The 17,023-nt window shown below is 37.3% G+C and overlaps 2 protein-coding genes across 3 annotated transcripts in view; one reads left to right on the forward strand and one right to left on the reverse strand.

The window, feature by feature from the left end:
• Positions 1-1,080: 1,080 nt before the first annotated feature.
• Positions 1,081-4,674, reverse strand: LOC137983684 (uncharacterized). Its single transcript, XM_068830846.1, has 2 exons — positions 4,153-4,674; positions 1,081-2,625 (listed from the first exon to the last, which is right to left on the reverse strand). Exons 1-2 carry the CDS (start codon positions 4,532-4,534, stop codon positions 1,859-1,861), a joined length of 1,149 nt encoding a protein of 382 aa, XP_068686947.1. The 5' UTR covers positions 4,535-4,674; the 3' UTR covers positions 1,081-1,858.
• Positions 4,675-4,699: 25 nt separating this feature from the next.
• LOC137983683 (putative glycerol kinase 5) overlaps positions 4,700-17,023 on the forward strand; it is a 33,662-nt gene continuing 21,338 nt past the window's right edge. Inside the window, exons 1-9 of one of the 2 annotated variants that reach the window (XM_068830845.1) lie at positions 4,700-4,823; positions 4,989-5,148; positions 7,271-7,364; positions 8,756-8,831; positions 9,627-9,720; positions 10,342-10,431; positions 11,251-11,292; positions 12,100-12,175; positions 16,324-16,385. In XM_068830845.1, coding sequence (XP_068686946.1) covers positions 5,020-5,148; positions 7,271-7,364; positions 8,756-8,831; positions 9,627-9,720; positions 10,342-10,431; positions 11,251-11,292; positions 12,100-12,175; positions 16,324-16,385 — 663 coding nt within the window. In that variant the 5' untranslated portion in view covers positions 4,700-4,823; positions 4,989-5,019. Of the gene's footprint in view, positions 4,824-4,893; positions 5,149-7,270; positions 7,365-8,755; positions 8,832-9,626; positions 9,721-10,341; positions 10,432-11,250; positions 11,293-12,099; positions 12,176-16,323; positions 16,386-17,023 lie in introns of those variants that run through there. The other variant, XM_068830844.1, reaches the window with a different exon arrangement.

The following is a 17,023-nucleotide window of genomic DNA, read 5'->3' on the forward strand; positions in this document are numbered from 1 at the left end:
GATCGTTGTGGTTTGCTTCTGGGCTGGGTGTGGCGGAAGCAGTGGAGTTGGCGTCCTTATAAGGCCAAGATTGACAGCCAATTGAACGTTTCAATTTCTAAATAAGGCATGGCTTGAACACGCAATCAGATATTTAGCCTGCGAGCAGGCCCTCCGTGGGACTGGGATTGGGGGTAGAAGAGAGAGAGCGTGCTCGCGGGCTATCAGATATTCAATGACCCGCACGAACCTCACTCTGCGAGCTAAAAACAAAACTAGTTGCCAAGGCTTCAATAATGAAAGATCTAATCAGAGTGACAAAAAGAATTTTCGAACAAATCAGTAGTGAGTCATTTTGAAAGTTTAAGCAACTAATGAAATAGTTTTGACTAAATGTACTGTTCTCTTTTTTTAACAATATGCACCCCACGCCTATTCTTCACTCAGTTCTAGTTTTTCTGTTTTCACCAAAATGCAAGCTCCCTTCTCTCCGACTCTTGCGTGTATACGAATCACTCAAAGGTCCAATCAAAGGTCAAATTCTTAGAAAGAGCGAGAAAACAAAATTATCTCTTTGCCGACCTGTCGACTTAATTGTCTCTGTCCCACCTGTATACTGATATTATCTATAGCTTTCTCAGCTGTTGTGATGAACCAATGATGAAGAATTCAGTCTTGTTGTCATCAAACTTAAGATCATTATCCAACATCCAAGAACGAATGTCTGTAATGCAGTCTTCCATATTCCTCACCACAGCAAGTTGTTCAGCTCTGTCGTTTGGACTAAATGAGATGTAAACTTGTGAATCATCAGCGTAACAGTGATTCATGGGCAGATGATGTTTAATTATCTCAAAAAGCTCACTCGTGTACAACGTGAACAAGAGCGGACCAAGGCAGGAACCTTGAGGTACGCCGCATTCTAATTTAAAAGGCTTAGATAGTGACTCGTTGATCATTATCCGCTGAGTTCTTCCAGACAAATAAGATGCAAACCAGGAGAGGGCTTTTCCCTGTATACCAAATGAGTATTCAAGTCGACGTAGCATAGCGTTGTGATTAAGTTTCCATTTTTACATTCATTTGTTTGTTACTTTCAGACGAGCGGTTGCCATGTTCAATTACGAGGAAAGATCAAAGAGAGAAAATAAGATCCTTTCAGACTTCAGAGAGATGATCCATCAGAAGATTGGCAACAAGAAGTGATTTCTTAGATATAATTTATTTTCAACACCACTACTTGCAGAGGAGTTCTTTAGTGGAGGTTGAAAGGGCTTGAAAACACCCATGATCACTCTGGAACTCTGACTAAAAAAATTGTTCCAAATGGATTTGGAACAGACTGATGGAAGATGGAACTGTTGCATTGCTGATAGAAGCGCCCTACTAGAAGGTTTTTTTTCTAACCTGCTGACCAATATAAACAAGGACTTTATTTGTCTGAAAATCCCCAGGGTCTCTTCGGTTTTAGTTTAGCACTTCCAACTGGATTTGGAACAAGCCACAAGATAAACATATTGATTTGCTGAGAGAGGATCCCCAATATGAATGCTTTTAACACGCTTACCAATATTAACAATGACTTTATTTTCTAGCCTACATGAAATTTCATTCACAGTACCCATTCCTTTGTATTACCGGTAAATTCAGGAGTCCTGGTCCACTTTTCCTCGAAAGTACCCAAAACTCTCCCAAATTTCTCCTATTATTATGTTGCCACAGAGCCTCAAGTTGCGATGATATCATGGTACTTTCAAAACACAATTTGTAAATAAAAATAATTATTATTCTTTGCTCAAGCGTCTCATTGTTATCACAATAATTAAATTATTACTTACAAAATGAAAAACCATACAATAATAAAATAATTATATTTTATTTATTTAGAAATTCTTACTTTTTTGCTTTGGGCTGACTGATCACTATCACTATCAGAGCTTTCATTTTCCTCATTAAATTTCATATAAGGGCTTGGAGATGTTCTCAAGCAGATCTTATTCCAATTTGAAAAAAGGCCAGGAAAATCAGAGCTATCACCGATTAAATTTTTCTCTCCCAAACTACCCTCTGAAAGTGAGTTTAATTTGTAAGAATCATGTAGTTCCACTACAGGAATGTCACATAGGTGCTTTGAATTCTGAATTTTATGGCATATTTCAACTTGCTGTTTTGCCCATTGAGTAAATTGAAATGGTGGTGTCTCTGAAAATTGTGTTTCTTCACCTTTGCAGTTCACTTTACATGAATTTCCCTCATAACTGTTCTGGCAGCTTTGATCTGTACCAGGATTTTCCCCAAAGGTACTTTTGCGTTGAATTTCTCTGCACTTTGCTATTTGATATTTTCTCCACTGAGTAAAATGAAAGGACTCGCTCAATTCACTTTCCATAGACAAGGACTGGTTGTTTTCTGTCCTCTTTTCTCCTTGTTCTGAAATGCGGATTCTTTTACGAGGAGGGTAGAAAGTGTGGCTATCTTGCAGTTCACTGTAACCATCTTCAAATTCATTTTGCATGTTACCATCTGTAAGTACATCCGATTCTTCCGAGGAGTCATTCAAGAGTGAGATTCCACTTATGTTACAATCTGACTGATCAGTTCCCTCTTTTTCCTGTCTGCAATTTGGTTGATGAGCAACCTCTGTATCTGAATATCATGATGATAAAAGCAGTGTGATCTGTATCAATACAAGGCTATTCATAGGCTAGGTCACTGAGCAAACAACTGTAATTAAAAATGGCCTAGTGGTATGTAGAGGAACCTCACTATACACAAACTTACCCATAAAAGTTAAAAGAATTTGTTGAACTACCAGTATACAGCCTGTTATCCCCAATTATTTCAAGTTTTAAGAAATCATCAGGCTACCCGAATCGAGAATACATAGCCTCGTAACACACCCTATATTATCTTTTGAGTCAAAGTTGACACTTGTGATAACTGTCAATTATTGTTAAAACTTACAATGAGGGCTGCCGACAGCTATCAAAACTGTGAACATTAATACAAGAGTTTGTTTTGGTTTTGTGTTATAAACCTACCTTTTGACTATGGTGCCACTGTAATAATTTTTCCATAATAAGCACAATATTGGCAATCAAAAATTGGCATACTATTGTGTGAGGTTGATGGGCGCATTCACTCATAATAAACATTTCGATTATTACCAGCAAAAATTGCACAAGAAATTACCAAGTACCGGTATCTCCGACTTACGTTTTCAGTGGTGGCAACTACTATACAGTTCGACTTTCAAAATTCATTGCTGCAGGGGTTGTGGTAATGAGTGCTTGGAAAATAAGCAATTCTTCCAAAATACGACAATAATTTCAACCAGGATAGTACATAGGCAGGATTCAAACCTACCACCTGCATAACAGCAGTTGATGCTCTACCCATTGAGTCGCAATAACTCCCGGGGAACTAAGCTGGTGTTAGGTCTCAAAGGTGCATTACGGCATGACTATGCCGGGGGCGGAGGGTTAAGGGATACGGGGTGAAGGGTACTATAGCTGAAACAACCCAAAGCCTTACAAAAATGCTAACCTTAACCTAAACACAATGCTTTAGATAATGACTAAGCCTAAGGTTAGCATTTTTGCAAAGGCTCGGGTTGTTTCAGCTAAGTTACCCTTGACCCCCTACCCCCACCGCCGGAATAGTCATGCCGTGTGCATTACACCTTTAACATCAGCAGTTGCATAGCGAGAAATGCATTTGTACGGAACGAAAATGAACAAACTTTGGGTGGAGCTGAGAGCTGATTTTGAAAGACAGGGGCTTATTACTGTGAGGTCCCTCTATAACTTAAGACTACGACGTAAAGCAAACAAGCTATTGCTGGTTTTCACTCACGTGATCAACAGCCATGTTTTTCAACGAAAACAAAAGGAAGCGTTTGCATAATAATAGAGTTAAATTCCCCGAGGATTTGGTCGGGGCACCAACATGGCCGCCTTTTCTTTGTTTTGGGCACCAACATGGCGGTCGTGACGTCATGTGAAAACCAAGAATTACCTCGTTCGAGAGGAAAACTAGCAGAGGAAGGAAGTCTGGTATTTTAAATAAATTTGGGGAGGGGAGGGTAATTGAGTTCTGAGGATTATCTAATATTATTAGGACACAAAGATTAAGTATCCATTCACATAAAGATAAGAAATCGATGAAGCTTACCCTTTAACAACCGATCATCGTTGTCTCGATGGCGTTTGACTGGAATTTTCGTCTGTTTCTCCTCGAATCGTGTCTCCAAATTGGATATTTCTGAGACAAGTCCTTCATTTTGCAATTGGTCGCGTTTCGAAACAACCGCACGGGGCTGTGTGGTGAAATAACTATTTATTTTACTTTGCTTTGCAGTTTTCAACTTTCTCCTAGTTCTTGGAGAGAGCGGAGAACTTGAAACTTGAATATTGAGACCGCAAGGACGACGTTGGCCATATTTCACGAGAGCTTTGTGTTGAGGTTTCTGCGCCTTTTTACTTCGTTTTGATTTCGTTGTTCTCTGATCCCTCGCGGAAAGCCATTGTCCACAGCCTTCAGCTCGATTGGACATTTCAAATGTAAACGCCAACAATTCATAAATAACGTGAAACTATAAAACCTGAAATCGAATTTACCTTTTTGTTTACAATTTTATAATTTAAAATGGCGCGATAATATTTGTACTTTCACCTCGTTTTCATGAGACGAATGAACTCAGTAGGGTACCCTTGCAGAGAGTGTGTAAACAAAAGATCAAAGCCAGTTCGAGTCAGTTCAATGTCTATGTCAGGTGATCGCGAATTTTGCACTTATTTGTTGCATTATCGTTGAATTCATGAACAAATAAATATTTTCCACAGGTAAGGTGAAGAGTTTTGATGTAATTACCAAAGTTGGGCCTTCTTACTAGGGGAGGGACACGGGTGGTCTGTAACTGATCTCGCTCATTTCCAAATTTCGAAAAAGAAAGTGGTCAAAAGATCTCTTTGCGAAAGAGTTCAAATTCAGTGTTTCATTTTTTCAAGCAATGACCCTCTAGGGAGTTGATATTTTAAGATGGCAAGAGTTACAGAAGACAAACAACGCTCGCCTAGGAATATTCTTGCAGTGGACATAGGGACTACTACGATTTCTTGTCATCATTTCGACGAGTCGGGAATATCCTTGTACCACACAGCTAGGAAGGTGAGTCATGAAGCCTTGTTTCTCGTCATCTTTTCTTTAAATAAATGGGCGTAAATCTTCAGTGTCATTCGGCTTAGAAACGGTAAATAGAAAGGGCTTCCTTAAGACCAAATTTTGTAAGGCATCGGAGATTTGTTCATGTCCGTGTGCATGTGAACTGTGGGATTTTGGAATGTGACCATGGCTGTGTGAAAAAGTATTCTTTTTAGCTCCGTGCTTGGCTGGGAATTAATTCCCAAAGCTCATTTGTGCTATCGGTCTTTTTCCCAGAATATATGCTCTGAGTAAACTCCCAAACCTTTTAGTAAAGGCGTTATGCAGGAAAGTGGATCATTGCTTTGTACATAACAAGAACTTTGCTCCGATGAAATGTTTATTCAATTAAGTGAACATTTGCAATATATTTGCTTCTTAATGACTCAAGCGTGATGACCGAATTCGGGGTTTTAATTAAATGGCAACTGGCAGGTATCTTTTGCAGATTGCAGGTTGAAATTTATTTATGACTCGATAGACTTACCGTGACTGTTACATGAATAGCTAACCTGAGGCCTAATTAGGCCTAATAAGGCCTAAAGAAAAGTTTTTAGGCCTAAGGTTAGCTATTCATGTAACAGTCACGGTAAGTCTATCGAGTTGTAATTAAATTTCAACCTGAAACCTGCAAAAAATACCTGCTGTTTGGCAACAACTTTTAAGGCTGACATTAATACAAAAAGATTACAGAAATTTGTTCCTCTTTTCTTTAATCAGCTTATGGATATTTTGTATCATCATAATTATAAGTTATTCATCAATTACCTGTATAAATGTTAATAATATAGAGTCCAAATAAAGGCATAACTTTGGAGCCTGGTAATAATTTGTATAGTGCAAATAGCCCACCATCTGTCCATAATATTTATAAGTCAAGCTAAATATTAATGTCTTTCCTGTTTTTTAAGGATCTGTGCCTACTATTGTTATTGTGCATACATTCTGCGCATCTTCAGATACTCGGATTTCCTATCAGCGGTGCTTATTAATACTGAGGGATATTTTTGCGCGGTTCAAAACTACATGTATGCAGAGAAAGCAGAACTTAGCAAGTGCTCTAATGATATCCAAAAAGAAAATTGGGGGTAACCACGCATTTTTCAGAGATAATTAAGCTTGAATTTGGAAAAGAATGCCATACATTGCTTTGTATTTTAATTAAAGCTTTTTACAAATATTGTTGATTAATTATCTTCCAAAAATGCGTGGTTACCCCCAATTTTCATTTTGGATTTCTATGACACTTGTTAAGATCTGCTCTTCCCGCATGCAGTCAGTAAGCTGCGCAAAAATACCTTTGAATTATTTCTGGCACCGTCCTTAAGAATGATTCGTAGTCACCTTTATTGCTATTGAATTACATATATTGTTGTAGGTTTCTGTTTTGCGCATGCTGTGACTGTTGATGGCCAGTTCCTGCTTGATTGAATTTTAACAAAAGCATTAGCTAGAGCAACTAGCAACTCATTTTGCCATTTGCCTAATAGTTTGCATGCCTTTTTCTGCCAAGCCATGCATCACCCATTACATAATTACTTATTGAATGTCCGACCTTGTGGGTATTTCGATTCTAGCTTTCTGATTGGTTGAATCAATCTCGGATATCAGTTCATATACCAATTATGACCTAATATGGAAACTGATTGCATCAATTGTTGCCAAGCTGTAAACTATTTTGGCTTTAATTCTTAAGTGTCCAAGCCTTCAGAATTACGTGAAAATTTTAAATAATAAGACAATAATTTATTTATTATTCCTTTTGTGCTTAATTTGGTGGATGTGAGACTGGTTATAACAGTCGGTCGACAAACGGTCGACTGTCCACCAACAATAATTATTGTGACCAAAACTGTCGGCTGTTTGTTGGCCGATAGTCAGACGACTGTCGGCCAACAGTTTGCAGACTGTGGGCCCACAGTCAGTCCACAGTCAGCCAACAGTTGGCCGACGTCGACCGACAGTCGGTGGACGTGAACTGTTCTTCACAATTACCCATATTGTTAAGTATACAGGCAAGCTACCTTTAATAAATAATTTGTATATCTGTTGCATAATTCCACATTATTTTTCTTAATTTAATTCCCAGGTCCAACTTCTTCATCCTCATCCAGGATGGGTAGAGTTAGATCCACATGTTTTATGGGATCAATTTGTTGACATTATCACCGAAGTCATGGAAGGTAAGTACTGTAATAATCTTAGTGTGTTGCTGAATTGTCAGCAGGGCTCAAAATTGCGACCAGTACAGTTCCATTTGGGACTGAATTTTTTCCCTTTGCGACTAAAATATCTGGAGAAGTGGCAAATTTGTGACTTGTTTTCAATTTTTAATTTTAATTTTAATTTGATTTAATTTTATCTTGTTTTCTTTGCACCAGATAATGAAAGAAACCAACATATATCAATAATAGACCTTTTTGCAGATACGGCGGCCATTTTGATTTCTATTGTTTAGAATAGCTATTATGGGATGCCCAGGGGGCAAATACACATTAATTTGCCCCCTGAGCATCCCATAATGTCTTTCGAAACAATAGAAATCAAAATGGCTGCCGTATCTGCAAAAAGGTCTATTAAAAATAAGAATAGAAAATACCAGTAAAGGAAAATTACAAAACCACGATACCATTAACCCTTTGACATCCAAACTGGCCGAAACAGGCCAGACTTAGTATTTTACTCATTCTAACGCCAGAGTATTTTACTCTGTCTAACACCAGACAATTTTACTCGTCAATGGGGAACCCCTGGGAGTCAATGGGTTTTAATCACTCACTGAAAAACCCCATTAACAAGTAAAGACAGAAAAATTGGTACAAAGAGGAAGACTAGAAAGGAACTGACAAACCATACAAGCTAGACCACCTTAAAATACATTACAAAAAAACATTAAACAAAAAGGAAAAATTGTAGTGTAAAATATATATAATAGAACATTATACCCATGAGGCCTTTTGTTTTCACCTTTGGTCTTTTGAAACAAAAGGGTTAGCAGTTGCCACTTTGCTGCTAAAATTAGTATAAAAATTACAAAATTATTTTGTTTCTCGCCGTGAAGTTTCTTTCAATCCAAAGATAGCATTATTGTAGCGTAATTTAGCTGCATATTACGTGAACAACTCCATTCCTTCGATCATTCACCATTTTCAGCGGTTTCTTTACACACAAGTATTGCGGGCAAGCTTATGTTTTGTTTTGCTAAACTCCTGACAACACAATGCAGCTCTACGATTTTGGGACTAAAATTTGCGAAATTGTGACTAAAATAATTTTCATATCTTGTCGCAAAATTGTGACTGGATTTTTTTGTTAATTTTGAGGGCATAAATTGTAAAAATTGGAAAACAAAATTTGAACATTTAATTATAATAGCTATATAGACAAGTGGTCTCAACACTATGCCGTCCAATTGCCCCCTGCAATCCTACAGGCCAGGTATTGACTCTGCCCAATAGGATTTAACTTTATCAGAGAGACTGGAAAACACAGTCTGCTTGCACCGACCATCTTGTAGACCTTATGATATCTGACTCACGACGGGTTGTGTTCTTTTAATTTCATTATTGTAAAGCATCCAATCTTAAAGCTGGAGACATTGCAGCTCTGGGGATATCTACCATGAGGGGTACAATTTTGACATGGGATAGGTACGTTTATGTTTGGTACATCCTTAATAATTTCTTCTCAGGGACAAGTTAAAGCTACATGTAATGCAATCTGGGATAAGGTAGATAACCAACCATGGATATTTCTGAATAAATATTTTAGACATGTCATCTTTTATTGGTGGTGGTTTCAGTGTTGATTATGAAGGTTGCACGGGTTGGTTTTGTTATGAATCAAGGTGATAATTATGTTGGTAGTGGTTAGGTGGAAGTGACACTGTTGATGACAATGATGACCCATTCGATAGTGAATTTGATGGTGGTAAAAACTTCAAACTACACTTGCCCTACAGGTTCATGCAATTTTGTGCATCTTTGAAAAAAATTTACTTGACTATATGCTTGTTTATTCCAAATTGCACTCGAATTAAATCATGCAATTACCTAGTAAGTATATAAGTATTACTATTAAATAAAATAAAATGTAGTTTTAGTATTGATGCAACTTATTACAGAGTTTAAAAGATGACTGGTCCCCCCTCCAAGAAGTGATTATTGCTAATAAAAGTAATTGACGGAGTTGAGAAGTACAATACTTGCTTTTCCTATTAATAAACTGACGTTGTACAATAATTTGAAGTTTCCCCCTGGTTATCACTTTTGTAACTGTTTTTGTAATAGTTTTAGTTTCATTATATTCTCGACTTCGTGTAATGCAGACTGTTGGAAATGCTTTTCCCATGCGGCTCAATTGCAGTTGACATCATCAAATACAATCATTATGATAACACTGTTGATGGAAATGATAGCAATAATACCTGTTTTGTTTATTTAAAGACAGACAGGTCGCCCTTATCATAACTTTATCAGCTGGCAAGACATGAGATCACATGATGATGTTACGAGTTGGAACAGATCACTTACACTAAAGGTTCAGATTTATAAATTTCACATTGACTCATTTTTCTCACCTTATAATAATAATGATAATAATTATAATTATAACAATAATAATGAAGCACAAAAGAGTTGTTTTAATAATAATTATAATTATAATTATAATCATAAATTACAATAATTATTATAATAATAGTAATCACTGAATATGTTTAATAGTGCATATGAAATGACCTTCTGCCTGACCAAGTTTGAAGTTTCCCTGGGCACAGCCGACAAAAAGGCAAAGGGTAAAAAATTAGACAGTTTGTATGGAAGAGTTTGAATAGCTAATCAGAGTGCGCTAACTTATAACTATTAGCAAATTATATATGAGTACCTTAAACATCAATATAAGGACAGGGTTCCAGTTAATTTTTTCAATTGGGGGGTCATTTATACCATTTGACGGGTCACCCAGACATTTTGTTGTAATATTTAACTGAATATTTACATTTCATCTGTCGGGTCATGAAGCCCTCTTTGTCAGGTTATTGACCCGAGACCCAACTCTTATCTGGAACACTGTAAGGACAAGATTAGGAGGGGCATATAGGTAAATGTCAAATACAAACTTATCTGTACTTTATAGTTTAGTTCCTTTTTTCTTCTTTAGAGTCTCAATGCTGGTTCAAAATTCCTTCACGTGCTTTTAAGACAAAAGAAGTACCTTGCTGGCAGTGTAGTCAATTTTACAACACAGCAAGTAAGTTAATCTAAATTGACAATAATGTTGTAACTAATAGTTTCAACAGGTTTCAAACCCATAATCTCAGTCTGCAATGCCGGTGCAATGCTTTTAAACCAACTAAGTCATGAAGCTAATTTGTCGGGCTCATGGACTTGATGAGAATTTCATCAAGTCCATGACACATCGTCTATAACCTGCAGTTCAAATACATGTACATACACGTAGTGGTATTTCATGAAGTCCTTTGACAGGAATGTTCACCTGAGCCCAGTTGGTAGAGCATTGCAGAAACATCGCAGAGGTCACAGGGCTGAATCTCATTGTAGCTACCTGAATTTTTCAGATGTCCACAGGAGACAAAAATTGCTTAAACTGCCCAATTAAGTGGGAGCTCAGGATAGCTTCTACCTTTCATCTCATATAGCCCGCACTTCAAATACATGCATTTATTACTATAATTATAATAATACTGCTATGCAACTTGGTACAGCAGGCATCCTTGGGATGGTCCAATACAAGTCTGCATGCACCGACTATTCTGCGAGATTCTGTAAACGTTTGTCATTTAAGATGGAAATGACGCTGTATTAAGTTGCAATATGCTACTGTAAAATAGTATTCATGTAGTTTCATACTTATATAACAAGATGCAAAATTGAGATCAATTGAAAGTTATTAGTACGGGTAATTCTATGTATCTAGAAGGTTTCCATTTTTACTGAGAAATTCTGCAGTTTGATCAATTGGATAATCGTAATCGTACACCCCAGCCCAAATAGTATAATCAACTGTTTTTGTTGGTAACTTATGTTTCATGCATGTTATTTGTTTGAGGCTTCTATAAGACTACACTGGTTGCTTAAAAATCACCCTGAGGTAAGTTATATATATTAAACAACAAACAACAGACTGCTGAATCTACAAAAATTTGGTTTTATGAACGGAGTTGATAATGTAAATTGGCCACGGTACAGAGGTTAGCTTTTACAATTTCTGTACGATGGCCAATTTACATTATCAACTCCATTGATAAAACCAAATTTTTGTGTACTACTTCCCCACCGACATAGCACCACAGTTTCTTTAGAAACTACCCCCTTCATTCATTTGCTGAATCTACAAATTGTGAGAGATTATTAATTAAGTTAACGGTCAACTATTTTGCTTAGTTGGTTAAGCATTGGACTACAATGTGGGAGATGATGGAAATGAACTCTGTGCAAACCAACACTCAGCAGACTATCTCAAAATAATGGAGGAGAAAGTGCTTCCTTTGTAATGGGCTTGATTGAGGATCAGAATACTGCGCGGAAAGTCGCAGGCTCGAACACCGGCCAGATCAACACTCAGGGTCTTAAAAAGAATAACTGAGAAGAAGCTGCTGCTTTGTAGTTACTTCTGGTTGGACTTCAATTTGTCTTGGCAGTGGCCTCAAATTTAAACCGTCGGCCTTGTTTCCCAATCCTTAAGTTCATAAATTCGTTGGTATGTTAAAGAACCTGTGCACTCTACATGTATTTGCAAAGGGTATAGGGCGAGAAGTCCCTGTTGATGTGTAGTAAGAGCTTTGTCTTTTTGTTTCTTCCTTTGTTCTTGTACAAGATTACTGATACATAATTTGCAGATCAAATCTAGTTACCGTTATGATGGGTATATCTCTCATGATTCTATCATATCCTTTAGCTTGCCAAGAAAGCTGAGCTGGGAGTGCTTGCTTTTGGAACTATTGACTCATGGCTCATTTGGAATTTAACAAAAGGTATCATAGGGACACTGAAAAATGCAGACTGCAGACTGTGTAGATCGTCTGTAAAATGAAAATTTGGTTAGCCTGAATATCAATCTGGTTACCTGGTTATTAGACCTAAATAACATTCAGGTTAGCCTGTTTACGGTTAGCTCTCAATAATAGTGAGGGTAACACAATATTTTACCCCTGGTCTGAATGGTCTGCACAGTCTGTAGTCTGCCTTTTGTCGTGACCGGGTATGATATTACATTTAACGAAGAAACTAACTCTTGAAGTGCAGGTTATTGACACTTGAAAATTTCAGGTGGGTTCAAAGGGTGCCGTTTGAAGCCACTTGGTAATGAATTTTTCTGGTGTCTATAAAGGGACAGAAGGTCATGACCTTGAAGCGTTTTTTGAGTTTAAAACTTCCCTTATTTGGATGTAAAGTCGCTCGTACAGCTTTGATACAATACACACTTAATTGACCACCATAGGGGCTTTTCAGAGCCAATGAAACACAGTCACAACAGAACAGAACATTCATTAACAACAACTGTTAAGAATCCCAACTGGCCAGAGGGAAGGCAGTTGGCTATTTACAAGTGCAGCTGAGAAGTTGAACCAGGAACAAATTCAGCCAGTGGTCAGAATGTGTCCCGAACCCAGGATACTTGGATCTCAAGGCAGGCACCCTAACCACGGGGCTGCACTTCCTTCTCCTCGATCTTGTTTTTGTCCATATTTGGGCATAAATTTGGTGTCGTAAAATCCCTAGATTTGTTCCAAGGAAAAGAGTCACAAGTTCTAAAGACACTTCAATGTCATGTGCCTCTGAAAGGAATGAGGTGCGAGGATTACTTCTATCTTTCCTGTATAATCTGTACTTCAAATATTATAATACATTTCCTTTATTCATCGGTCCTCTCACAGGAACAGATGAGCCCAACAAATTGACCTGCTTCAAACTGAGAGGCTTCATAGCTCAGTTGGTAGAACATTGCACCGGCAGTGCAGAAGTCCTGGGTTCGAATCTTGTTGGATCATTTTCTCTCTTTCTTCTTTACATCTCTTACATGTAAAATCATTTTCAAATTTCTCTCCAAAGATGTGACTTATTAAATGAATGTTATCACCTTTTTGAAAATATTCTTCACATCAGTACATCTTTTGTTCTTATAAATTTAAATAATTACTGGATTGCCGTATGGCAATCTCAGTCGGGAAATGGGTAGATTTCCCTTTTCTTTTTTTTAGGTTTTTTTTTCCGTGTCGGTAAAAGTCTTGCCTGTCACTCCCCTGGTAAGTGGTGTCTTTGTGCATAGAGCCTTCTGAGCGTATTTTCTTAGGATCGAGAGGGTAGTGGAACTGCGTAGATTTCTCTGGTGGACACAGTAGAATCATTAACCTATTGTAGCCTGCAATGTCGTCGAAAGTCATGTAACGCGAATGGCGTTTTAGTGGATCCTTAAACAAAATATATATACCCTTATGGAGCTCAATAATGGAAAGTCAGTTGGATAAACTAGGCAGGCGGTGAAAACCAACACCTGGAATCTCAAAAGCGACTAGTAATGGACTTCGAAAACAATCTATCGCCTGTCGAGCAGAAATCAAAGTGAGCTGCATTTCTAAAATAATATTTACCAAGTGTGCTGTTATGTAGAACACTGAAACCAAATGGAAAATTCTCTGGTAACTTATGGGTTCAACAAAGACAGAGAACGAATTGAACACCTTAAGTGGATCTGTGATCAACTCTGCACAGTCTTCAGGTAAAAAAAAATTGGAAATGTGACAGCCAAGAATTATTTGAAAGAAAGCTTGTCGTCTATTTTGTGCCTCATTATTCAAGGAAAAGGTTCTTCATGGAAACGGTTTGATCCTGAAATTTTAGTTTGTTGTAATATTGCACATATTTGACACGATTGAGTGTTTTCCCTTCACGCACGTAATGAAATAGGAAGGGGTTTTTGCCTCTAATAGCAAATATGTTGTTTGTTTCAAAAAATTGTTCGCTGGAAAAGGTGGCCTTTATGAATTCATCATGTTTTATGATATGTGTGCTGGATAGTTTTTATGGCAATAGTAAAGCATTTTCTTGTTATTCAAGGAAATTGTTCTTCAGGAAAGGGTTTGAACCTGAAGTACATGTACATGGTAATTTGACACGATTGAGTTTCTTGTCTTCATGCACGCAATGAAATAGGAAGAGGTTTTCGCCTCTAAGAGCAAATATGTTGTTTGTTTCAAAAAATTGTTCGCTGGAAAAGGTGGCCTTTATGAATTCATCATGTTTTATAATATGCGAGCTTAACTGGATAGTTTTTATGGCAATAGTAAAGCATTTTCGTGTCAAAATGAGGTTAGCATTTTTTTGTTGTGCTAACATAAATATAAATATACATTCTGCCTTTTGAGTTTGTTATTCTCGTTAACCAGCAATGGAAAGTCATTGCAACGCGAATGGCGTTTTAGTGCATCTTATGTTGTTTGTTTCAATAAAATGTTTCGCTGGAAAAGGATTCTGTGATATTTTCTGCCTTTGTGAATTATAATATCATGTTGTGTATTGAATTTTCGAGCTTAAGGTTGAAATGTGATACGGGAGGATATTTTTAGTATTGCTGTGTAAGCAGGAAAGGTTTCATGAAAATAAACAGGTCTGTTGGAAGCGTGCTTGAGTTTCAACAAAATGAGCCCCAAAATCAGCAAAAAATTGTGACGCCGGTGAATAATAAAGTAGCTTCTATAATTTTCCAAAATGATGGAATAGGCCATTTAACAGTTGTTTGCTCAGCGACCTAGCCTATGAATGGCTGCGAGGCTGCCGGTGACCTTGCATTGATACAGCCCCCACGGCTTTTATTATGTAAATTGTGTTGTTGTAATTTTTATTAGTCCGTATTAACATTGCAAAAGCACGGAGGTTTGTATCAAAGCAGGGTCACCGGCAGCTTCGCTTTCATTTGTAGGCCAGGTAACTTAGCTACAACTGTAAAATGGCCTATTACCTGGTGATAAATAACCTCGTCTTGGAGAGTAAATTTTTGACTTTGCAGAAACAATGGTGGGCAATTGTGATCTTTGTTTTGAATTCGCTCATTTATTGTCAAACTTTATAACACTTGACAGAAAAAGAAACTTACTAAAACTCGGTATCTTGCCATCCCTTGACACAGATGCTTCACTGTTTGGCAAGTAAACATGCCGCGGTAACTTAATCACGGTGCCCGCTGAATTCCGGCGATGTCACTTTCGATTTGCGATTTACTTGTGCAGCCAAAACGTACAATAACAAAATTGAACGTAGCAAAAATCTCCCAAAATGTTTGTCGCTGATCGTAACTGTTTATATTCTATATTCACGGTTCAAAATTAATGTTGTTTTCATGTTGTAAATATGTTATTCTCGAGTGATCGTCCTGGAAACTTCCTTCTGCTCTTTCTAAAAACTGTGAATCAATATTTATTTACTTTTGCATCAATATTTGTTTTTGCATAAAGCAAGCTAACAAAATCTGTACCTTGCTGAATTTGCATTTGTTAACGTTAATAGTATTTTTGGTCCAATGCTTCTGTTTTACAAAGGGGTATATGTCAGATGCTCAGGGGGCACGTGTAAACTTGTGGTGAAAAGAAGTTTATCAACATGTCAGCCCAGAAGCCAATGTTTCTCACTTCCCATTTATTTTCTTCAGTCTTTCTGGGTTCAGTACTTTGCTAGTAACCACATGTCTTCTCAGGCTAGTTACCCAAGGCTTCTACCATGGCACTTAACTACAATGATAGACAATACCAAAACAATATCGTGCACTGTTAGAGCTACATATTACGCAAGGACAGATCTGTTTCGTCGTACGAACGTGTGCAAACCTGTGAGCCAAAGGGCCTCTGCTGGTATGACTTGAAAAAATTGTCTGGAATGGTTCACGTACCACAGGCAACCCAGTGTACCCTCACGGAGGGTCTAGTTATAATAACGATTATGATTATTATCAGTATCAAATGTTATCATTATCATTGTCATTATCATTATTATTATTATGATTATTATTATTATAATGATGATGATGATGATTAGTATTATTATTATGCCATTTTACTTGTGCTATCTGAATTTTTCCACTCTTTGGTTTAGTAGATTGCATGTTAATTTTCTTGCGATTGTTTTCAAGGTCAGCTTCATGTGACAGACTACTCGAATGCTAGCAGCACAGCAATGTTTGATCCATTTTTGGTAAGTACAAATCATTATTGCCTTAGTTTCTTCATTTTTTTTGGATAACACTGGCGGACCACATCTAAAATTCAGCCAAGTTTGGTAATTTGATTGAAGTGACGCTTATGGTAGTTAGCCACATGGTTTTGATCGTCACAAAAGTGAAGTCTTGTTGGCTGTGGTTACCAGTGAGTTGGGTGACTGCTTAGAGAACTACATTTTGAAGAGATGATTATTTTATGGGGACTTAAGGATTCTCGGAAAATATGTGAGTGCTCACCTCCTAAATTAAAACAGCTGGTAAAAATATAAAATAAATAGATTTAATCTTAATTGCAATTAATTCAACACCAAGTTAAGACTGTCAGGCTTGGCCCTGATGAACATTCACTGTCGACTTCCATTGATACCAGTTTCGTAACTGAAGGAACTACCCACGGTAAATAAATTGACTTTTACTTTACACAAACAGCTGCATCCCACGTAAACGCCAAAAGGCGTCTTGTTTTAACAGCATCGCCTTCTTCTAACGACAGACACCCAAACTGTTGGCATCTTATGTATATACTGTTAATAGGGGTCTTGTTTGCTAATTTAAAATATCGAACAATGTGGTAGTCTGTGGGTTAAACATTTTCAGCAAATTTTTGTCTTAT

The sequence above is a fragment of the Montipora foliosa genome, chromosome 13 (assembly GCF_036669935.1).
Source record: "Montipora foliosa isolate CH-2021 chromosome 13, ASM3666993v2, whole genome shotgun sequence".
In the NCBI taxonomy this organism is placed as follows: Eukaryota; Metazoa; Cnidaria; class Anthozoa; order Scleractinia; family Acroporidae; genus Montipora; species Montipora foliosa.